At 42.4% G+C, this 24208-nt stretch overlaps 1 protein-coding gene across 1 annotated transcript in view; it reads left to right on the forward strand.

Annotated features, from left to right (window-relative positions):
- The window catches only part of snd1 (staphylococcal nuclease and tudor domain containing 1), a 734850-nt gene that overhangs the window by 148676 nt on the left and 561966 nt on the right, over positions 1-24208 (forward strand). Inside the window, exon 12 of the mRNA XM_078419593.1 lies at positions 21476-21576. Coding sequence (XP_078275719.1) covers positions 21476-21576 — 101 coding nt within the window. The remainder of the gene's footprint in view (positions 1-21475; positions 21577-24208) is intronic.

The raw sequence follows: 24208 nt of genomic DNA on the forward strand, positions 1-24208 counted from the left end.
TTGAAGCCCCCACCGGGCGATGGAAAGTCCCAGGGCCGAGCCGAGCAGGCCGATGAAAGTCCTGAGCCCCCACCGGGCGATGGAAAGTCCCAGGGCCGAGCCGAGCAGGCCGATGAAAGTCCTGAGCCCCCACCGGGCGATGGAAAGTCCCAGGAAAGTCCCAGGGCCGAGCCGAGCGGGCCGATGAAGGTCCTGAGCCCCCACCGGGCGATGGAAAGTGCTGCGGCCGAGCCACGCAGGGCGATGAAGGGGCCTGCGAGCGGGTCGATCGTACCTCGCGCTTCGGGGCGGTCGAAGCTGCTATGGCTGGAGCTCCCAAAAGCCGGTCGCCAGCCAGGGACCTGCGAACTCCCGATGTTGCGGTCTGCAGGGCCCACGGCCGAAGCCTCCGAGATGGCAAGTCCAGGCCCTGCGACCGGTGTCTTCAAGGTCGATCCCAGCTGGAGGCCGCCGACTCCACGATGTTAGGCCGTAGCGCGAACGGAGATACGACACGGTAAAGGTCGCATCTCCGTTGAGGAGGAGATTTGAAAAAAGGTTTCCCCCAACCCCCCCACCACCCCCCCACATACACAGAATTAAAAATAAAACAAAACGTACATTTAACAACGACAATGACAAAAAAACAACAACAAAAAAACAGAGAGACTGCCGGTGAGCCGCAGCTGCAGAACACAGCCACGCCCCCTAATGTCTCTTCTGCCCTCGTCCTCATCCGTGGAAGTGTTTTCAGGTTTTGGAGGTGCTGTCAAAGGAGCTGTGGAAATATTGCAGAGCAATTTATGCAGGCATAAAGTGCTATTCAAATTGAATGTTCTGTGTGTGAATGACTGTCACTCAGTCTGGTTGGTTTATTTTGGATGTTGTCAAGCTCGCTCAATCAGGCAACTAGACAATATTCACTTGCACACATTATACCTTGTCGAGCCGGAAAGGCTTTGAAAATTCGCTTGCCACAGAATATGTAGTTAGAGTATTAATGTGGCTTGTTCGTTGGATTTCCAATCAGCGTGAACATTCAACCAATCTTAATCATCCTACCTCAATCAGAGATCCGTCCTGAACTATTATCTACTTCATTGGTGACCCTCGGACTAACTTTGATTGGACATTACAGGCTTTACCTTGCACTAAACATTATTCCCTTATCATGTATCTGTACACTGAAAATGGCTCGATTGTAATACTGTATTGTCTTTCTGCTGACTGGATAGCGCACAACACAAGCTATTCACTGTTCTTCAGTACACGTGACAATAAACTAAACTAAACTCGTGTAGTACATAGAACAGAACAGTACAGCATGGGAATAGACCCTTTGTTCCATAATGTCTTTAGACTTTAGAATTTAGACTTTAGAGATACAGCATGGAAACAGGCCCTTCGGCCCACTGAGTCCATGCCGACCACGTTTACCCCGCACAGTAGCACAATCCAACACGCTTGGGACAATTTACAGAAGCTAATTGACCTACATGTCTTTTGAGTGTGTGAGGAAACCGGAGCACGTAGAGAAAACCCACGCAGTCACAGAGAGAATGTACAGACAGCACCCGTAGTCAGGATTGAACCTGGGTTTCTGGCGCTGTAAGGCAATACCTCATTGTCATTAAGAGAGAGTTAGATAGAGCTCTAGGGGCTAGTGGATTCAAGGGATATGAGGAGAAGGCAGGTATGGGTTACTGATTGGGGACGATCAGCCATGATCACAATGAATGGCGGTGCTGGCGCGAAGGGATGAAGGATTAAAAGCACCATTAGCAAATTTGCAGATGATACAAAGCTGGGTGGTAGTGTGAACTGTGAGGAAGATGCTATGAGGTTGCAGGGTGACTTGGACAGGTTGTGTGAGTGGGCGGATGTATGGCAGATGCAGTTTAATGTGGATAAGTGTGAGGTTATCCACTTTGGTGGTAAGAATAGGAAGGCAGAGTATTATCTGAATGGTGTCAAGTTAGGAACAGGGGACGTACAACGAGATCTGGGTGTCCTAGTGCATCAGTCACTGAAAGGAAGCATGCAGGTACAGCAGGCAGTGAAGAAAGCCAATGGAATGTTGGCCTTCATAACAAGAGGATTTAAGTATAGGAGCAAAGAGGTTCTTCTGCAGTTGTACAGGGCCCTAGTGAGACCGCACCTGGAATACTGTGTGCAGTTTTGGTCTCCAAATTTGAGGAAGGATATTTTTGCTATTGAGGGTGTGCAGCGTAGGTTTACTAGGTTAATTCCCGGAATGGCGGGACTTTCATATGTTGAAAGACTGGAGCGACTAGGCTTGTATACACTGGAATTTAGAAGGATGAGCGGAGATCTTATCGAAACGTATAAGATTATTAAGGGGTTGGACACGTTAGAGGCAGGAAACATGTTCCCAATGTTGGGGGAGTCCAGAACCAGGGGCCACAGTTTAAGAATAAGGGGTAGGCCATTTAGAACTGAGATGAGGAAAAACTTTTTCAGTCAGAGAGTTGTGAATCTGTGGAATTCTCTGCCTCAGAAGGCAGTGGAGGCCAATTCTCTGAATGTATTCAAGAGAGAGCTGGATAGAGCTCTTAAGGATAGCGGAGTCAGGGGGTATGGGGAGAAGGCAGGAACGGGGTACTGATTGAGAATGATCAGCCATGATCACATTGAATGGCGGTGCTGGCTCGAAGGGCCGAATGGCCTCCTCCTGCACCTATTTTCTATGTTTCTATGTAACTCTATCGCTACAACACTGTGCCGCCTTCTATAACTATGTCAATGCCATGTCTCTGCTGAATATGATGGCAGATTAAACTAATCCCTTCTGCCTGCGCATGAACCACATCTCTCCATTTCCTGTGTATTCATGGGTCTATCCAAAAGCCTCTTGAATGCCACTATCGTATTTGCCTCTGCCACCTCCCCTGTCAGTGTTTTCAAGGTAACTACAACAGGACTCTGTGTAGTTAAAAAAAAAAAGCCACACATCTCCTTTAAACATCCCCCCCTTTCGCTGTACAGTTATCCCCTCTAGCGTTTAACATTTCCACCTGTGTGGAAAGATTCTGACTGCCTACCCGACCTGTCTCTCAAAATTTTATATATTTTCACCTCAGCCTCCGAGTTTGTAGAACATCTCCTTGCAGATAATGCCCCCTAATCCAGGCAGCATTCCAGTTAACCTGTTTTGCTCCCTCTGCAAAGCCTTCACATCCTTTCTATAATGGAGCTACCAGAACTGCACACAATACTGCAATTGTTGTTCAACCACAGCCTTATAAAGCTGCAATATGAATTTCTGACTCTTGTACACAATGCTCTGGCTGATGAAGGTGGAGCATTATATAACAATGAAGCTGTTGAATTGGATGTCTTTGCATACTCCAGTTGTGGATGATTCTTGTATGGTGCAATTGTTATTTGCCTCTTCTGGCCCATAGATGGGTGTTTTGGACATTTTGCTGTGAGGTTTTGCTTCATTTTGAGTCTTTGAAAATGGAATGAAATCAGCTTGTAGGTTTGAGTTATATTGAATGATTGGATAGCCTGGGCGATATTCTTTGGAGAGTAGGAGGTTGAGGGTTGACATGGAGGTGCACAAAACCATGAGGGTAATGCATACAGGGAATACTCAATCTTTTTCTCAAGGTAGAACATTCTAAAGCTGGAGGACATTGGCTGAGGTGAGAGGAGAGATATTTAAGAGGGACCTTGCGGGCAACCTTTTCACTCAGAAGTTAGTCTGCATCTCCAATGAGCTTCAGGAGGAAGTTAAAAAAAGTGGATACAATTACTATTTTAAAAAGACATTTGCACAGATAAATGGATAGGTAGGGTTTAGAGAGTTATCTGGCAAATGGAACTTTGCCCAGTATGCTAACTCTCAGTAGAGGCAAGGTGGGCCAAAGGGCCTGTTTCTGTGCTGTATAGCTCTCCGATTCTATATACGAAGGTAACATTGAATATTTCCTGGAGATTGCTCCTTTCTGTATATTCATTCTATGCATACTACTAATCATACTGTAATCTGATCTGTTTTTAATACTTTATTTCACTTTTCAGAATCAGAATCACCTTTATTGTCATCCAAAAAAACAAATCTTTTGGACGAGATTTTGTCACCCACAGTCCGACAATGAGCAATAAAAATAAGCAATTACACACACAATCACAAACAAACACAAAACAAAAAAAAGAAACATCCATCACAGTGAGTCTCCTCCAGTCCCCTCCTCACTGTGATGGAAGGCCAGAATGTCTTTTCTCTTCCCCTGCCGTCTTCTCCCGCAGTCAGGCTGTTGAAGTTGCCACGTTCCAGGCCGCGCCGGACGGTGAAAGGTCCGCAGCGGGCCGACCCAAGCCCCGCGATTCAGGGCGGGCGAAGACGCTGCTGCTGCACTTCGGGGCAGCCTGGAACGTGTTACATTTGCACCATCATAATATATTTTTCTACCATTTTGTAATCGGGCTGTTGTCTGAAATCCTGGCACTTTGTCCTTGCTCATTGTAGATCAGTTGAATTGTTGACCTACATAAAAGTTTGAAAATTTAAGTTGGAAGTCATTAGGCATGACTGGAAAAACGATTGTTCCAATTTAGTTCCCTGTTGGATCCTGCTGTTTACTGAGCTTCACTTTGACAGAATGGTGTTCATTTGTATGCAGTGATTTCTGTTGTGTAGAAAGGAGTAGAGGCACTGCTTCTGGGTTAAAATCATAATTTGTCAGATTGCTGAGCAACAAAATCTGAACTGAAAGATGCGGCGGTAGTCAGCATATTGGGCAGCATCCTTGGAGAGGGAAAAAATGAATTTACTTGCAAATGAATGATCCTGCTTCAGTGAGAGTCAATGATGATGCAAACAAGAGAAGCTAGTTATCTATAATGACAAATTCAATATTGAGTCTTTGGGGGGGGGGGGGGGCTGGATGGAAGTTAAAGTGCTGTTTTTGATGCTTTTCTTGGGACTTACTGGGACAATGTAGGGAACCACAGGGAACGCAAAATGGTAGTGGGATGGAGATTTAGTGACGGGTAACTGGAAGCTCGGGATCACCAATGTTTTGTGAAGTTTCCCCTTATCTGTGCTTGGTTTCCTCATTAAGATGTAAATGGGCTAGTGCTCTCCAGTTGAAGGGGAAATATTATGAGAAAGTGTGGTTAATGGAGATGGAAGAACAAAACATGAATCACAGAAAGTGATGATGCAAGTTCCGTAGCAACATCTTTGGTTTGGAGAAAATGAGTAGAGTTAGAATTGAGTGCTCCCTGAAGAATGATGGTGGTGATGTAAGAAAACTGTTTGATTCTTTGTTCAAAGTAGTGAAGATCTGTTGGCCATCCAGGTGTGGTTACTGAGATCATGAGAGATTGGATGTCTTGGTGAAGGTGGGCAGGTTGAGGCCAGTGGGCAGAATCTCTGGAGAGTGTGGATAGGAGCTTCTTTTTCTTACACAGATGTGAACTGATTTGCTAAGTATCTACTTTGATTTCAGATTTTCAGTAGTTACTTTGTTCTACATAATTCTGCCATGGTATTTAATTTTCTCTCATTCTTCTGCCCGTATTCATTTTTCTTTGTTTCACTCTTGCAAGGAGATCAGCTTTGATTAATAATCATTCACCACCGTCTCTTAAGCATGATATTTTTGTCTCCTGGGTAATCTTGGCCTTCACTCTATTGCTGAGATTCTTTGTTCTCTCATCCCAATCTCAACATAAAACATGCTTGCTTTCTACTTTATTTACTTCTTCAGAGACATGAAATATTAACCCATTCCACATATACCCTCTGACCACCTAAGTATCCGCAGGATTTCTTTTTTTTTTAAATTCCAGATTGCCAGAATCTTTTTTTATTTTGATTTTTGTCCACTTTGAAACATTGGCTCAGCTCTAGGTCTTTTTGGAAGAAAAAAAATCAGTCCACTTATTCTTAAGAGAAATGGTGCCCTTAAGTTGACGGTATTGTAGGAATCAATTGCAAAGTTTCTGCTCAAATGTTATCAGCCATTGGCTGTGTGAGGTAATTCAAGTTAATTCCAATTTACAATTGAAATTGTGAAATGAAAAGGACGTAGCCTTGGAAGCGTCACCAGATTGGCTCTGCAGTTTACAGGGTTGCATGATGAAGACATGTTGGATAGATGTGGTGGATCGAAGTTTTGGAAGTAACAACAAAAAATAAGAGAGATCTGGGAATATATTAACAAGAAATAAAACAAGATTGTGATAATACTATTGTGTAAAAAAAAAAGAAAGAGTATCAAAAATAAATGCATAACCATGTTAATGGCCATCGGGGAGTCTGGTGGCTGTACGTGAGTTGGACACCAGCTGAAGTCTACTCGCTTTTGAGGTTTTGTTCTGCCTTGTGTGGTGGATTAACTCAATTGGCTTTGCACATCTGACCCAACTAAATGCAGAAGGATGGGCACTGATGGTATTTAGTCCAATCAATGTGGTTGATTTGGCTTATTGCGCTGAAATTTCTTGCAGGGGAAATATTATGCCATGCACAATTGTCAACAGTTGGATGTTTCGGGCAAACTAGAATTTTCTCGCATTAGAATCCCACTTTTGTATGGCTGCGCTCAGACGCGAATCTCCTTTTGGATTCTAATGGGGAAGTACCTACTCCTTGCAATTTCCCAGCAGTTGGGAAAGTTGGGTAGTGTGCCTGTTTAATGTGTCTGGTTCAACTCTGCGCATGTTCAGTGATTCCATTGCTTTGGTGGAAAGAATGGTTACAGAAAAGAGGTAATTCTTAGGTAATTTAAGTTGTTTAAGTGTATTTAACTGATTTGTGTTTCCAATTTTTGTGTAATTTTATAAATTAAAACAAGGTATTAGTTCATCAGTGTGTGTCACAGACACATACATTCAATCTATTTGACTGTTTTGACAACCTGTTAAGCCTGGGGCTTAACTCAACAAGCTGTCAAAGCATTTTCAGAAGGTGTTGGTGAGGAGGTGGTGGTTGTGATTGGTAGACTGAGCTGTGTGATTTTGTTCATGAAATTCCAAGGCAAGAGCAGTGGGCGGGTGGTGAGCATGTATGGTTCGCTGCTCCTCAAAATTTCCAAGTAAAAAATTGTATTGTAAGTGGCTCAGAAGCCATTGTCAAAAGATGGTTACTTCTTTGGTAATGTTAAATCATTATTACGAGAGAGAGCAATGGAGAAATTAACATTACTAAAACTAGGCAAATGTGCTGTACCTGATAGCATGCCGGGATTGTAAAAGAGGTGGCTGCAGAGATGATAGTTACCTTATCGATTAAAATCAGCCCGTTAGCTTGATACCTAGGTTTGCAAAATTAAGGACTCTAATGGGGCACTCAGAAAATAAGCAGAAAATTCTGAAAATACTCAGCAGGTCAAGCTGCTGGGAAGAGAAACATTTGACATTCCAGTTTGAAGATTATTCGTCACATTTTTGACGAAGGGTCTTTGACCTGAAATGTCAACTATTTCTCTTCCCACAAATGCAGACTGACCTGTTGAGTAGTTTCAGCATTTTCTGTTTTTAATATTAGATTTCCAACATCTGCATTAAATTTTTTTCACTTTCTATGAACATCGCATACTTTGGTCAAATCAACAAGATTGCATAAAGGTAAATAGTATTAGAAATACTGTTTTAAAAAAAAAAGATGTAATCAATTTAGGGATGGTTCATGTGCAAAATTGGTGCATGTAAGGCTTTCGAATTTTCATAAGACATTTGATAAGGTTCCACACAAAATAAGGATGTTATGTAAAAGGCATGGGCTTCAAAGTAATACTAGTATAGATAGAAGTTTTAGTTGAAGGATAGAAAAGATGTGAGGGGAAATGTCTTTTACATAGGTGATTATACATTATTGGAACTCTGTTTTGGTGGGCTGTGAATATACAGCAATTGTATGTTCAAGACTCAGCATAATAGATTTTTGGATATTAACAGGATCAGAGGATATGTGGCAGGAAAGAAAATTTGAGATGCACGCTCATTAATGATCTTATTGAGCGGAAGAAAACTCGAGGGACAGATGGGCCTTCAATTGCTAAATCTCATGTTATTATATATTAGCTTAACTTTATCCTTTTGAGGGATTTGTTGCTCTTTTATAATAAAGAGAAAGTAACACTGAACTTCAAATAAGGATCAAAACCAAGAGGCATCAGCAGTTAATTGCTACGAGTTGGGTTTTTTGTGCTTGTGAGTCTGATAGTTTATGTTAAAAAAAATCATGTTTGTGTTACTGTAGCTTTCTTGGTTTTTATTTATTGTGAAGCATCCTTTGCAATTGCGCAACTGCCATTAAATAAGTTTTTAAATTCGTGTCATCACCCAGCTGTTTGCCAATAGCGAGCAAATTTTAGTGCCACCCCGTTGGCCTCTACAAGATCCTTTACAGTGCGTGTGTCGTGCAGCATGTCATAGCTCAGGAGATGCTCCATAGTCTGGAGGCCCCGTCCGCACTCACAGTCTGCCGCATCTTCAGCATATCCCCACTTCAGCATGTTCGATCTGCTCCTCCCCATGCCTGCCCGCAGTCTGTTGATTAAATAGGTAACGTTCCAGCGGCGGCAGTGGAAATCTTGTGGATTTCACTGATTTCTGTGGATTCTCTCCCTTTTTTTATCTCAGTAGTTTTATGTTTGCTATTAACTGTGAAGGGAGGAAGCATTTACAAAGTTGGATGAAACTCTTGAATGGTATTTCCTTTTGATGTCCTGCCTGGCATAACATGGCTCGGTCGGTGTTCCAGGTGAAAGATCATTGATGCAATTTATTTTGTATCAATTGATAAGAATCAATTCCCTGATGGAATCTGACCCATTACTGGAGACTTGTGTTTATGGACTGGATCTTGGATCTTGCAGTAAAAATATAAGAATTAATTGAAATTGCAAGCCCATTGATAGCTGATCAATTAAGTTTGGTAATAAAGCATGTAAACCTTTAAATTTTAACAAAATAACAGTGAATGCAATGTTTTCCAACTCCCAGGTGTTAAATGTTTCACTCTCATTCCTGCAGTTAGATAATTATTTATCTTTTTGCTTTTGAAAACATTATTGTAATAAAGTGCTTAAGTCCACGCTAAGATACAACTTATCATTTTATTGAAGCACTTACATCATAGGACCTGCAGTCCATTACAGCTCCGAGCTGCTACATCTATTGCCTGACGTAGGCGAGTTCTTAATATTATAAAGCACCTACTAGGCGGGACTACTACTAACAAGCACTACGATTGGCTAGCATGCAATAGCCCATCTACATCTCTTCTTGTGGAAATAAAGAAACAACGGAAGCTTAAGCAATGAAAAAACAAAAATGTGAAGAATATACTAGCAAAGTTACACAAAATCGCCATATCTAACGGATGGCCTACAAACCCGTCCGGCCCTCGTGCGGTAAGAGACCGCCTCACCTTCTTTCGCGGGAGAACAGGGGGAGGAGAGTGGGGACGCAACAGGCGACTTGACGGGACTAGTGGGAGATGACATGGGAGCGCCAGGCACCGACCGACGCGGGGAACCCGCGGCAGGAACAACGGTTGGTGGTGAATCAACTGTGGGAGTGAACACAAGATGCGGGGCGTCAGGACCCGGAGTCGCAGGACGCGGTTCCTTCACCGGAAGGATGTGTTGACGGTTGCGTCTGCAGATGACCCCGTCCACTTCGACCAGGTATGAACGTGGCTCCTTGGAAGGGCCGTAAATATGTCCCAGTCGTGCGTGGCCCTGGTCGGTTTGCAGACGAACCACTTGTCCACGTGCAAGAGGTGTGAGTGGCTTACTGGACCTGTCGAAGAACCGCTTCTGTGTGTCCCGTTGACGTTGTAGTTGCCTCTGCACCACGGGCGGGGACCGAACCTGCGGCTGGGGAAGCTGCTGGGAGACAGGCAGGGGAGCACGGGTTTGGCGAGACATTAGTCGCTGGGCTGGCGAGTCTAGGACAGGATCCCGTGCAATGTTCTGTAGATTGAGGCGTGGTTTCGAATCCCACTTCTGACACCATGTAATAAAGTGCTTAAGTCCACGCTAAGATACAACGCATCATTTTATTGAAGCACTTGCATCATAGGACCTGCAGTCCATTACAGCTCCGAGCTGCTACATCTACTGCCTGACGTAGGCGAGTTCTTAATATTATAAAGCACCTACTAGGCGGGACTACTACTAACAAGCACTACGATTGGCTAGCATGCAATAGCCCATCTACAATTATAAAAATATATTTCAAGTTATTTGTTTGTAATATCTTTCTCTTGTATTCCTTTCTTTCTCGATCTGATTTGACTCTTCTTCTGCTCTATCTTGTTTTGAGTCCTTCAACTTCCTTTATGTTGGTCTGGCCAGTAAGACTTGCAAGAGTTCTAGTGTTTAGGAAATGCAGGTAGATAGCTTTTTGCAAAGTCTGATGTCTGTAATGTGTAAACGTGTTGGTGAGCTTAATAATGCCTAATGCAGTGCAGTAGCAAATGGTCAAGGTAATTTGTTCGCAGTCATAGAATTGCTGCAGCTGAAATGGAAGTCATTTGACTGATTGCTCCACAATGAGCAGCATTGATTCAATCTATTCAGTCCCATTTTCCTGCCCCCTTCATATTTCCACAGCTCCACAAATTATTTTCCTTCATGCGTCTCTAATTTGCTTTCACTCTCGTTGAATTTGTTTCCAGCATTTTTGAAAGCAGTTGGTTCCATATCATATCCATTCTATGTTTTGAATTTTTCTTTAGTTTGCCCCTTTATCTTTTGCCTGTCAATCTTAATCTGTCTTCTTCTCTTCTGATTTAGATGAAGGAATTAAAATTAACATTAGCAAATTTGCAGATGACACAAAGCTGGGTGGCCGTGTGAATTGTGAAGAGGATGCTATGAGATGCAGGGTGACTTGGATAGGTTGGGTGAGCGGGTAGATGCATGGCAGATGCAGTATAATGTGGCTATCTACTTTGGTGGCAAGAACAAGAAGGCAGATTATTATCTGAATGGTGTCAGATTAGGAAAAGGGGAAGTGCAACGAGACCTGGGTATCCTTGTACATCAGTTACTGAAAGTAAGCATACAGGTACAGCAGGCAGTGATGAAAGCTAATGGCATGTTGGCCTTCATAATGAGAGGATTTGAGTATCGGAGCAAAGAGGTCCTGCAGTTGTAGAGGGCCCTGGTGAGACCACACCAGGAGTATTGTGTGCAGTTTTGGTCTCCTAATTTGAGGAAGGACATTCTTGCTATTGAGGGAGTGCAGCGCAGGTACACGAGGTTAATTCCCGGGATGGCGGGACTGTCATGTGAGGAAAGAATGGAACGACTGGGCTTGTTTTCACTGGAATTTAGAAGGATGAGAGGGAATCTTATAGAAACATATAAAATTATTAAGGGATTGGACACGCTAGATGCAGGAAACATGTTCCCAATGTTGGGGGAGTCCAGAACCAGGAGCCACAGTTTAAGAATAAGGGGTAGGCCATTTAGAACTGAGAGGAGGAAAAACCTTTTCAGTCAGAGAGTTGAGAATTTGTGGAATTCTCTGCCTCAGAAGGCAATGGAGGCCAATTCACTGGATGCATTCAAAAGATAGTTAGATAGAGCTCTTGGGGCTAGTGGAATTCAAGGGATATGGGGAGAAGGCAGGAACGGGGTACTGATTGTGGATGATCAGCCATGATTACATTGAATAGCGGTGCTGGCTCGAAGGACACCCAGGTCTCGTTGTACTTCCCCTTTTCCCAACCTAACACCATTCAGATAATCTGCCTACCTGTTCTTGCTACCAAAGTGGATAACCTCACATTTATCCACATTATACTGCATCTGCCCTGCATCTGCCCACTCACCCAACCTGTCCAAGTCAGGTTCAGCTGCATCATCTGTCCTTCGTGGAAAGGTTCTTCTGGACCAACATCTTTAACCACAAGTCCATCAGGCAGTGGTCAGCACGGAACATGCTGCAGGCACTGCAGGGAAAGTACTCGATCCTGTGGTGTGGTTCCCTGAGCAGACTGCCCAGCTTGTCTGGCGAAATGCCGCCGCCAGAACTCACCAACAAGCACCAAGACCATGCTTGTCTGGAGGTGAGGGGGGCTTTCCAAGGGAGATCCTTCTTGCACCATCAGAATCTTAGTACCAGTGCACACTGCTCTCGGAATGGCTGCTATGGAGAGGAGACGGTTAAAGAATAATGCAAGGGTCCTTGTCACGGTTTATCTCGAACAGCTCCGTAACAAAGTACTCTCTGATTTACAGACTGCTCCCAGGGACACATTCGGAGACGGACATCAAGTTCCGCTGGAAGGTCATCAACTCGTTGAAAATCACAATTTGGTTGTTGATCTCCCAGCAGAGTGAGATATCCATCTGGGAATGCTGCTGGCCGGCCCGCTGCAGACTGCAGGAGTACATGCTGAGTCACGCACCAAAGCGTGGGGGGAGGACCACAGTCTCCCTGCTGCATATTGGGGGTGGGGGGTGGGGGGGGGGGGGAAGGAGGCAGGCTTTGGTGGAGACACCACTGAAACAAGGGAAGGGATATCAACCCAGGGGGCCACATGAGTTGCAAGGGTGCCTGGTATAATGATAATTTTGTGAACACTACCGAATATTTTAGATTTTTTAGATTTTAGAGATACAGCGTGGAAACAGGCCCTTCGGCCCACCGAGTCCGCGCCGCCCAGCGATCCCCGCACATCAACACTATCCTACACACACTAGGGACAATTTTTTAAAAACATTTACCCAGTCAATTACCCTTCATACCTGTATGCCTTTGGAGTGTGGGAGGAAACCGAAGATCTCGGAGAAAACCCACGCAGGTCACGGGGAGAACGTACAAACTCGTAGTCAGGATCGAACCTGAGTCTCCGGCGCTGCAATCGCTGTAAGGCAGCAACTCTACCGCTGCGCCACCGTGCCGCCCAATATAACGCTAATATACAGCTAATGAATGTATGTATAGCCACTGAGAATGTCAGAAGTGTTTTTGCATTGTTCTTGTTTGGTATATATTTTTTTATTATTTTGAATAAAGTTTATTTATGCAAAAAAATCTCTGTTTTTAATTCTATGTCTCTATTTATGAAGCCCAGGATCTCATATTCATAACCCACCAATCATTCAACATATACGGTGCATGTTTTAGAACGCTGCAATGTAGCCCACATTGTCTCCTGTCTTTCTGCCAAAATGTGTTGCTTCATACTTCTGTGAATCTCATCTGCCACTTGTCTGCCCATTCTGGCAGCCTGTCTGTGTTCTTTTGCTATCCTCTCTCACTGTGCACCACACTTCTGAAATTTGTTGTTGCCTGCAAATTTAGAAATGTTGTCTCGGCAAACTCTGAAAATGTATATCCAAAAAATAACATGGTCATGACATTGACAGTCAGGAAACATCACTGTCCACTGCCCTTCATTCTGAAAAATGACCAATTATCAGAACTTTGGTTATGCCCTTGAGCCAATTGTTTTTCATTTGTTGCTTTTATTGCTTGCATTGATTTTTCTAAAATGTCTTTTGAAAATCCGCTTCAACGCCATAGTTTGCTTTCCTTTCATCAGCCTTTTTGTTTACTTCTTGAAAATTCAGTATAGGGCCTATCGGTGTTAATTTGGGACAGTTGATTTTGGAAACAATGTAAGATAAGTTTGTTGTTCTTGGATCAATGGGAAATGGACAGACATCTAAAGGGAAGTGTGGAGATCAGGAGATGCTGAATGATACCATTATTGGCTGAGGGCTGTGCCTGCAGAATACACAGCCATGAGGAGATAAATCTATAACATACCAGAAGAAAGGATTTGACAAATAATGCTGGAGATGCGAGATGACGACTGGAAAAACCTGACTTTGTGGCTTTTGAGTCCCAAAGGCCGTTGTAATACATTGAAAGATGAGCTATTGTTCCTTAAGCTTGTATTGAGCTTTGTTGGCGCAGTGTAGGAGGACAAGGCAGAGGACAAAGTGGGATGATGAATCCTGTGACAGCCAACAGAAAGCTCAGAGCCATTCTTGCAAACGGATTGGAGGCACTCTGCAGTTCTGCGTTGGTTTCCCAAATATGATGGAGGCCACCTCGTGAGAACACTGTGCAGTATGTAAAAATGTATATAAGAAATACTACGAAGTCACCATCACCTGGAAAGAGTGCTTAGATTGATGTACGATCAGGTGTTGCATCTCTTGCGGTAGTACAGCAAACGACAGTGGAAAGGGTTATGTGTTGTTGGAAATGGAAGAGTGGACAAGAGCATTAGAGGCAATAAAACAAAAGGGCAAAGAAAAGTTGAATGAAAAGGAACTATTTATGCATCACATTGCTGTTGGAAATTGTGGAGGATGATCTGTGGCATGTTGACATGCCACTGTATCATGGGCTCACACTGAACATTCAGCTGTTGTCACGCAGATCTCATTTTCTTGGGAGATAATTCTTCACAGCTCATCTGCTCTAATTTCATTCAGATGCAACTAAATTGCACCACCAGGCATGTCTCCACTTACAACTTTCTGAAGGGTCTTTTCTGATCCATTTGTCCTTTACTGTCAACTGACTACTTTCTCACAGCACATTTCCATGCAACTGCAGGGGGTGTCTTATGCCTCATCTCTTTCTAGAGTACAATTCATTGGCGTTCTTCCAATTTAATGAATGGTACATAGTGCTTGCAAATGTAGTTTTGTATATACCAGTGGAACCAAATGCCGATTGGACAATAGGACTGCAGAACGCCTCTGTTCAGTCTTTAAGAATAACCCTGAGCTTTTAGTCTCCTGCCATTTTACTTCTAAATCCCACTCCCGCTCTGACTTCAATGTCTTTGGCTCCTTGCATATTGCCAATGAAGCCCGCAGTAGGCTCAAGGAGGAACTATTCCTTTTCCATATTTGCATATTGCAGTCCTTGGCGCAATATTGAAATCAATGACCAGATAAATGGCCTTTCCTATCCACGTCAGAACCAACCAGTTGTGATTCAATGTCATCCAACTGTGACAGTAACTTATTTCTTCTCCATGGATGCTCCTTAATCTGTTAAATATTTCCAGCAATCTCTTTTTATTTCAGTTTTCCAGCAATTGCGCGATCCTGATTTTGTCCAGATTAAAGGAAGTGCCAGACCATCAGTTGCTGCAAAATTGGTGGCGGACCTGTTTCTCACTAAATGGCCTCATTAGTATTTCTCTTAACTGCAGACACCTCCCCCCCCACCCCCCTCTCTTATTTGGCATCCAAACTACTTTTGTCACGTGGATAATTTTAGCCTCCTGTAACACAGATACATCCTTTGCTCTTTCCTCTCTTCTATGCAATTGAAAACATTGTTTGTTCTCTCGCCTTTCCAAATCTGGTGAGGGGTCATTGATTTAAAACATCATTCTGTTTATTTCTCTCCCCAAATCTAGCCTGATCTGCTGAGTATTGACTATTTAAAGACGTTTTGTATGTGTAGTTAGGAATAGGAGAAGGAGAGAAGTCAGCATTGGATTAAGTGAGCTTGTCAGTAGATGACAGACTGAAACGATGTATCTAGTGGGGCAGTTCCTCTTTTGGATCTCGAGGCCAAGTTAGAAGCAAGTTTTATGTGTTGGGACAACAGAGATTGGAGGCTATGGAGGGAAGACCTCCAGACAAAATAAGGTCAGTGACTGGAAAACAGTAGCTAAAGTTCAATGTTGAATTAATTCATGATCCAGAGGGAGTAATACAAAATTAGATGTGTTTCAGCCTCTGAGGCAAAGGTCAATTCCCCAAACATTAAATAATAGCACTGCCCTTGTCAGGTGTGGTGGTGGTCCTCAGCTACGAGCTGCAGATTCAGTTGTAGTTAATGGAGTAGTGCCTTGACATTGAATTCAGCAATTTCAGATAATCAGCCATTTAAGTCATGTATCTTCTTTCCATTTTTTCTCTCTCTACTTTTTTAAAAACATTTTCAGTTTTCTGTTTACACAGCAGGCATATCTTTACCAGACTTTTTAACTGATGGCACCACTACTTGTTCTTTCCTGTTGTTCACCAGAACGTAAATGATTTATTTTCCTACTTTCCTCCCTCACCCACTGTCACTCCTGATACCGTTTTCTACAACCTTTCTCTGATGTAAGCTCATAGACCTGAAATGCTAAATTTGTTTTTCTTCTCCACAAATGCTGCCTGGCATGTTGAGTACATCCAGGTGTTTCACTTTTTATTTCAGACTTCAGCAACTGCGGCATTTTCTTTCTGTGTTCTTCGATAGCAGCATTAATATGGAAATGATTGTAGCTGATTTTATGGTCTGTATCAGTTGGAACATTTTACATATAGTAGGAAAAGATTAGTTTAAAAAGAAGGAACTCTACACCATCAGTTAGGACAAAACCACTGTTAATTTTTATTTTATTTTACGAGGCGCCATTATTAATTTGGTTATGCATAAGAATATTATTGAATCTAATTAGTTTCACTTGGTCATTTTAAAATGTGTTTGATCTTAATTGGTTGAGTTGGTAATTGTGCTAGCTACAATGCATTTCAAAACCGTTCCCCTAAACCAGATATGATTTATTGTCTTTTGGAGCCTACTTGACTTAATTTAGGATCATGCAGCAGAAATGCTAGGAAAATGATATATGGAGTTTTGTATTCTATCATTTGGATCAGGGCATTTAGTTTCCAGTATACTGCATCATGCAAATTGTGCGGTGCTGAATTAGCGGCTCTGATCATTCATGATAATCATGTTAAATAGTCTGGTAGTCTTTATCTTATTGCTGAAGGTAAGGTTCAGAGCCGCTTAACTGTAACATATTATTAGCATTTCAGCTATCTGGAATTTACATGATTAAAATAAATTGCTTTACATTACTTTAAAAATTAACATTGATCACAAAATTGTAGGATTCCGAAATGTTATGCAGTGCCAGAAGTTCAAACAGTGAACAGATAAGAGATAGAGGAGCAGTGATCAGATTGTGCATCATTTGATAGTTGTAGAGTCATAGTTATACAGCACCGAAATGGCGCCTCAGCCTAACTTATCCCTGCCACCCAAGGTTCTTACCTGATCTAGTCCCATTTACCTGCATTTTGCTCATATCCTTCTCAGCCTCTTATCCATGTTTCTGTCCAAATGCCGTGTTCTGTCCACTTGTCCACTTCTTCTGGCAGCTTATTCCGTATAATCAGCAGCCCTCTGCGTGGAAAGACTTGCCATAAGGATCTTTTTCAAAATTTCTCCTCCCACCTTATCTATGTCCTTTTGGTTTTAGACGCCCATTTTGGAATAAAGACACTTACTATCCTATCTTTGCCCCTTATGATTTTATAAATCTCTATCACCTCGGCCTCCTTCACGCCAGGAAAAACAGTTCCAACCTATCCATTCTTTATGACTCAAGGCCTCCAGTTCTGGCAACATCCTTGTGTACTCTTTAACTTAATCACATCCTTCCTACAGCTTGGCAACCAGAACTGCTCGCAATGCTCCATGTCTTACTAATGTCTTGGACAGATATATCATGATGGAAGTTATGATAAAAATATATATAATTATGAAGTGTATCAATAGGATAGACGGTCAGAAACGTTTCCCAGATTGGAAATGTCAAAGTCTGTTGAGCATAACTGGATAGAAGGAATGGGTGAGGTTTCAGGTTGAGACTAGTTGGAAGAAGGGTCTCGACCCGAAACATCACCCATTCCTTCCATCCAGAGATGCTGCCTGGCCCACTGTGTTACTCTAGCAATTTGTGTCTGTCTTCAGTGGAAACCAGCATCTGTAGTTCCTTGAAGATCCCTTTTGTGGAGGTGGTAATTTGACATGGTATACATTTGAATGATGCCATGTGGCAAGGCATTAATTTAAATCAAACTATTTGAAATGGATTCTCAAACACAAGAGGTTCTCGATTTAAAAGATGGGTTTATTTAATGGAAAATGGGTCTGAGTAGTTTCTGCGATTCAGCCTGCTGCACAAGAAGGGAGCAAAGCAGAATATTGGGAACTATAGTCTGACTTCGGTGGTTGGTAAGATTTTAGAGTCCATTATAAAGGATGAGGTTACCGAGTACTTAGAAGTTCACGATAAAATAGGCCAAAGTCAGCATGGCTTTGTAAAGGGGAGGTCTTGCCGGACAAATTTGCTGGAATTCTTTAAAGAAGTAAATAGCAGGACATTCAAAGGAGAGTCAGTAGATGTTGCATACCTTGATTTTCAGAAAGCCTTTGATAAGGTGCAACATGGGAGGCTGCTAAGGAAAATGAGAGCCCATGCTATCAAAGGGCAGATACTAGCGTGGATATCAGGCTGGCTGGATGGCAGAAGGCAAAAAGTGGCAATAAAGAGGGCCTTTTCTGGTTGGCTGCCAGTGAGTAGCAGAGTTGTGTAGGGCTCGGTTCTGTGGTCGCTGCACTTCACGTATATTAATGATTTGGATGAGGGGATTGAAGGCTTTGTGGCCAGGTTTGTGGATGATATGAAAATAGGTGGCGGGGCAGGTAGTGTGGAGAAAGCAGGGACTCTGCAGAAGGACTTGGACAGGTTGGGAGAGTTGGCAGAGAAGTGGCAGATAGAATAGTGTGGGACTGTGGAGTTGTGCATCTTGGTAGTCGGAATAAAGATGTAGATTATTTTCTAAATGGGGAGAGAATCCAGAAATTGGAGGTGCAAAGGGACTTAAGAGTGTAGGTGCAGGATTCTCAAAAAGTTAATCTGCAAATCAGTTGGAAAAAAACAAACACAATGCTAGCATTTATTTCAAGAGGGCTTGTATACAAAAACAGGGATGTAATGCTGAGGCTCTATGAGGCACTGGTCAGGCTGCATTTGGAATATTTTTAGCAAATTTGGGCACTATGTCTGAGGAAGGATGTGCTGGCTCTGGAGAAGGTCCAGAGGAGGTTTACAAGAATGATCCCAGGAATGAGTAGGTTAATATATGATAAGCATTTGACAGCACTTGCCCTATATTTGCTGGAGTTTAGAAGAATAAGGGGGGACCTCTAAAATGTACAGAATAGTGAAAAAGGCTTGGATGGAGTGGATGTGGAGAGGATGTTTCCACCAGTGGAAGAGTCTAGGACTAGAGGTCAAGGCCTCAGAATTAAAGGACGTTCTTTTAGGATGGAGATGAGGAATTTCTTTAGTCAGAGGATGGTGAATCTGTGGAATTCTTTGCCACAGAAGGCTTTGGAGGCCAAGTCAGTGGATATATTGAAGGCAGAGATAGATAGTCTTGATTAGTACAGGTGTCAGGGGTTATGGGGAGAAGGCAGGAGATTGGGGTTAAAAGAGGGAGAGATAGCTCAGCCATGATTGAATGGAGGAGTAGATTTGATGGACCGAATGGCCTTCTACCCCTATCACTGTTAAGGTGTGTCATTGCCTCCAACATGTAATTCTTGCTGACACAGGTGTGTTCCAGAATATCAGTGTACTAGTTTGTTAATTTAACGTACTCTGCATCATTCTCCCTGTGAATACCAATGAGAAATACTCATTTAAGACCCCACTTGTAAATCCTATCCTCCCATCCACACATAGATTTCCCCTTTGTTCCCTGAACAGCCCAATTATTTCCCTCGATACTCTTGCTTCCAGTAAAAGGTTTGGGGATTCTCTTTAATTCTATTTGCCAAGACCATTTCATGTTTTCGATCAAAACCCACTGACAAATGCTTGATTATGTCTGAACAAACCTTCAATTTATATCGTATGACAAGATTCCCTAATCTTATCATCTCTGTTCATTATTTTTACTGGAATATGTAACTCTGAGCAATTGCTTTCTTACCTTTAAATAATAAATGTTGTTTTTCCCTCTAGTGGTAGCTTCCAATTTACTTTTGCCGCATCCTGCCTGATATAGTTGAACTCAATCCTTCCGCAATTTAAAGTTAACTCAAGGACCAACAGTATATTTTTCCATGACTACCTCGAAACTTGTTAACCTACAGGGGCCATTTTGAAACAATTATCACAAATCCCCATCTGGTTCATTCATGTCTTCAATTTACTATTCAGGGGAAAGGCAACCAACAGCCCTTGTATTCTTTGACCTACACGTTATACTAGATCCTCAGCTGTGTAGTTGACTCTTGACTGCATTTTGGTCCGGAAAGTCATTGGAATCAGAGGCAGCTGGGGTTAGACAAAAATTCTTCTTTGTCCTCTGTGTCCATATCCAATGATTGTCTATGAAAGATCCCATGGCACTATTTGAGAATGGTGGATGACACTCCTCGATGTCCAAGCAATTTTTATCCCTCTGATACAAACTTTCAAATAAGAACAGATGATCTGATCATTATCTCATTGATATTTATTGTACCTTGCTGTGTGAAAATTGGCAGCGTTACAAAATGGTGACTGTGGTTCACAGCTGACTGGCACTTTAAGGTGTTCAAAAATCATGGAAGGTATTAAAGTTTAAACCTAGTCCGGTAACCTAGAAAACCATAGTCGGGAGGTTATTCCTTTTCTCCAGAGATGCTGCCTGACCCGCTGAGTTACTCCAGCTTTTTGTCTTTATCTTCGGAAGATTATAGATCATTATTGAAGGCGATAGATATTCTTCAAATGAAAAAAAAAGTAAAGTTGATGGGCTTGCCAGTAATGAGTTAATCACTCTGCCGTCATTTTGAGTGGTCTATTCAGCACAGGAAATCCATCTGTTTTACTGGGATAGTCGGAAGGTGGATGTTGGTTTGACGAAGAATGTCAATTTAGGATATTCAAGGCAGTGGTCTTGTGAGAGAATACCTTTTGCGTTCATGTCAAAAGAATGGAAGGGTTGCATAAACCTAGCCCTTTCTTTATCCTTCGAGGTCTGAGGGGAAATAGTTAGATGTTGGATAGTAAATTAGAAGATAATTGATAATTCAGTTTCCACTGGGTTAGCATTTGCGTGACTCAGATATCAAAGGGTAGAAAGAGCTAGCAGGAAATGGTGCTGTAGCAGCAGACGTTTCTGTTATTCAATCAGTCAATGTTTCATGGTTGAGATGCATCTTACCTCCATTTATCTACATTCAGTCCCTTCCAATTAAGAAGAAACTCAATCAATTTCAAGTTTAACATTTTGATTTGCTTAACTTTGAGATTTTTGATGGGGCATTCAGCTTTGTGCTTTTATGAAGGTATAATAGTGCTTGAATGTTAACATGTGCCCCCAACTGATGAGTTTATTGCTCAACTCCAAAAATTGATCTTTCAATAACGTATATGGTTTACAAACAGTATTTGAGATATCTGTCCTCGTGTTGTGATTTTTCTCTCTATGTTTATGACTCAAATGAGATTTTTATTTTAATATTTGAATTGTATTTCAAATTTCAAGCACCTTTCTTGAGCAATAAACTCATCACCCTGATCGGATGCTGCTAAACCTGTGGATATTCTGTATTTTCCTTGAGTTATGGTGTTACTTTTCATTTTTATCATCTGTCGTGATTTACAAATTCGGCCCCTTGCTGACAGAACTGAGATTACTTTGATATGCCTTTGTTGATCTCTTCTCTTGTTCATTAGGTGAATGTGACAGTGGACTACATCAGGCAAGCATCCCCAGCTACGGGTGGAGTCCCAGCTTTTCCTGAGCGCACCTGTTCTACGGTTACAATTGGTGGAATGTGAGTAGCAAAGCTGAAGCAGATCTCTGAGGAACTGTTAATTCTTAATCATTGAGGGAAGATAATAAGATCACAGGAGACTTGGCTGTCTGGAAAAAGGGGCTGTAGAATTTGGCTCATGTAATAGTATCCTAGCATGCAGCTAACTGGATAATATTTCTAGTTATTTAATTTGTTTTAACTCCATGTAGTCTGGACTGTCGCCAAAAAAGGGTTATGCTGAGCTGTGTGAGAGGATGGCCGTAGGCGCTGTTGTTTTTATTCCTACAATGCAGTCACAATTGTAAACAAAAAAAGCATCAGTAGTTCTGTTTTCATAGAAAACCAATTATTTGGCATTTGCAGAGTAATGTGCGGTGATCGTAGTTCTACAAATATCCGTGTTGAATAAATTTGTCATGGTTTATTAATCCAGTCGGGGCTGCCATTGGATTCTCACCCAATGACTTGCATTCTTACTGCAGATGTCAGCTCTCTGCCTCATTCACCGGAGGGAAGGCAAGACTGCTCCCCATTAACTAAAGTCCTTTAATCCAAGCAGCATCAAATCCAAGCAGGATTTGAGTATAGGAGCAGGGAGGTTCTGCTGCAGTTGTACAGGGCCTTGGTGAGACCGCACCTGGAGTATTGTGTACAGTTTTGGTCTCCTAATCTGAGGAAAGACATTCTAGCCTTAGAGGGAGTACAGAGAAGGTTCACCAGATTGATCCCTGGAATGGCAGGACTTTCATATGAAGAAAGACTGGATAGACTAGGCTTATACTCGCTGGAATTTAGAAGACTGAGGGGGGATCTTATTGAAACATATAAAATTCTTAAGGGGTTGGAGAGGCTAGATGCGGGAAGATTGTTCCCGATGTTGGGGAAGTCCAGAACCAGGGGTCACAGCTTAAGGATAAGGGGGAAGTCTTTTAGGACCGAGATGAGAAAACATTTCTTCACACAGAGAGTGGTGAGTCTGTGGAATTCTCTGCCACAGAAGGTAGTTGAGGCCAGTTCATTGGCTATATTTAAGAGGGAGTTAGTTGTGGCCCTTGTGGCTAAAGGGATCAGGGGGTATGGAGAGAAGGCAGGTACAGGTTACTGAGCTGGATGATCAGCCATGATCATATTGAATGGCGGTGCAGGCTCGAAGGGCCGAATGGCCTACTCCTGCACCTATTTTCTATGTTTCTATGTTTTTATGGTGAATCTGAACTCCATTCACTGCAGCAGGTCCTTCTTAGTGCAGTTACCAGAACTGCACGCAATCCCCTCAATGCAGTCCAACCAGTGTTTTGGAAAGTTGTGTGGTGCAGCGTGGGCCATTAGGAACACCAGAACAGTATACCAGAGCAGAAGCTGGATTTCCGGGTTGTGAGACTCGCCACCTGACTTGAATCCTTTCTGGGATCAGCAAGAATCACAAGTGTGTGAATGCTTGTCACTTGATAATTGAATGTCATTGTTCGCTTAATACTCGAGAGGTTCAGTGAACAGCTTGATTGCACCCTCTCCTCCTGCAGCGCACCACCCTGACCACATAACGTCCAAAGTGCTGATTGTATATCAACTTGTAAAAATGCTTTTCATCAACCTGCATCAAACTTGAAGCCATTATCGCCAAATGTCCAAATGCAGTTGCTACAAAGTTCTGCTCCAATTCCCTCATCTTCTTGACATGGAAATATATTATTGTTTCTTCACAGCTGAGTCAAAATCCTAGAGTTCCTTATCTTGGCATTGATGTGTGCACCTTCATGTCAAAGACAGCAGTGGTTAGGAAACTGGCTCACCAACCCTTGTTGAAAACAATTCTGACTGGGCTTTAACTGCCGACTTTGCCAATGATTTCTATATTCCACAAGTACTTTTAAAAAACGGAACACAGGTTTCTACTGTACAAAATATAAAATTTCATACCTAGTGTTGTTAGGTTTTTCCTTTCAGAAGGTGTTGATGAACTGTCATTGTTGCCACAATGCTTCTGATGAAAGTACTTCTGCAGGTCAAGAAGTTGTAGTACTTGGACACAGTGATTGATCACATGTGACTAAAAGGAGAAATTGAAGGTACCCTTTCCCCTTTAGGTAATTGACGTCATTGGCTGGGAGCTGTTGTTAAAGTAGCTATGGCAAACCATTGTAATGCATTTCAAAGTTGGTACACACTGCAATCACGGTATGATTGTGGAGTGAGTGAATATTTCGGGTGGATGGGAAATTGTGAGGTGGATCATTGCATTCGAATATACATGTTTCGAATAAGCAGCTTCGGGACTGCTCTTATTGCTGCAGATTGTATGTGGCTGGGCCAGTTATATTTTGTCAGAGCTGCCCCTACTTGGAGAATATTGATCAAAGTGGAGGCAGCAGCGGTAACGGCATTGAATTTTAAATCCCTGGGGACACATTTAGTTTCATCTTCACAAATGGCAGACCTGTAGAGTATTATTTGAAAGTCTCATGCTTGGTTGCTTTATGTAATGTGAAGCCTAGGCTGCATACAGGCTTTGGACTGACCGTATGTTGACAGAGGTATCTGCAAGCAAACTTTAATTAGAGTGAAAAGTATATGTGGTTTGGTGATAAGATATAAATTTCTAATACTCAAGTTTTCTAAGCCAAGATGTATTTGTTTCCCTTATTTCATT

The sequence above is a fragment of the Rhinoraja longicauda genome, chromosome 23, assembly GCF_053455715.1.
Source record: "Rhinoraja longicauda isolate Sanriku21f chromosome 23, sRhiLon1.1, whole genome shotgun sequence".
NCBI lineage: Eukaryota > Metazoa > Chordata > Chondrichthyes > Rajiformes > Arhynchobatidae > Rhinoraja > Rhinoraja longicauda.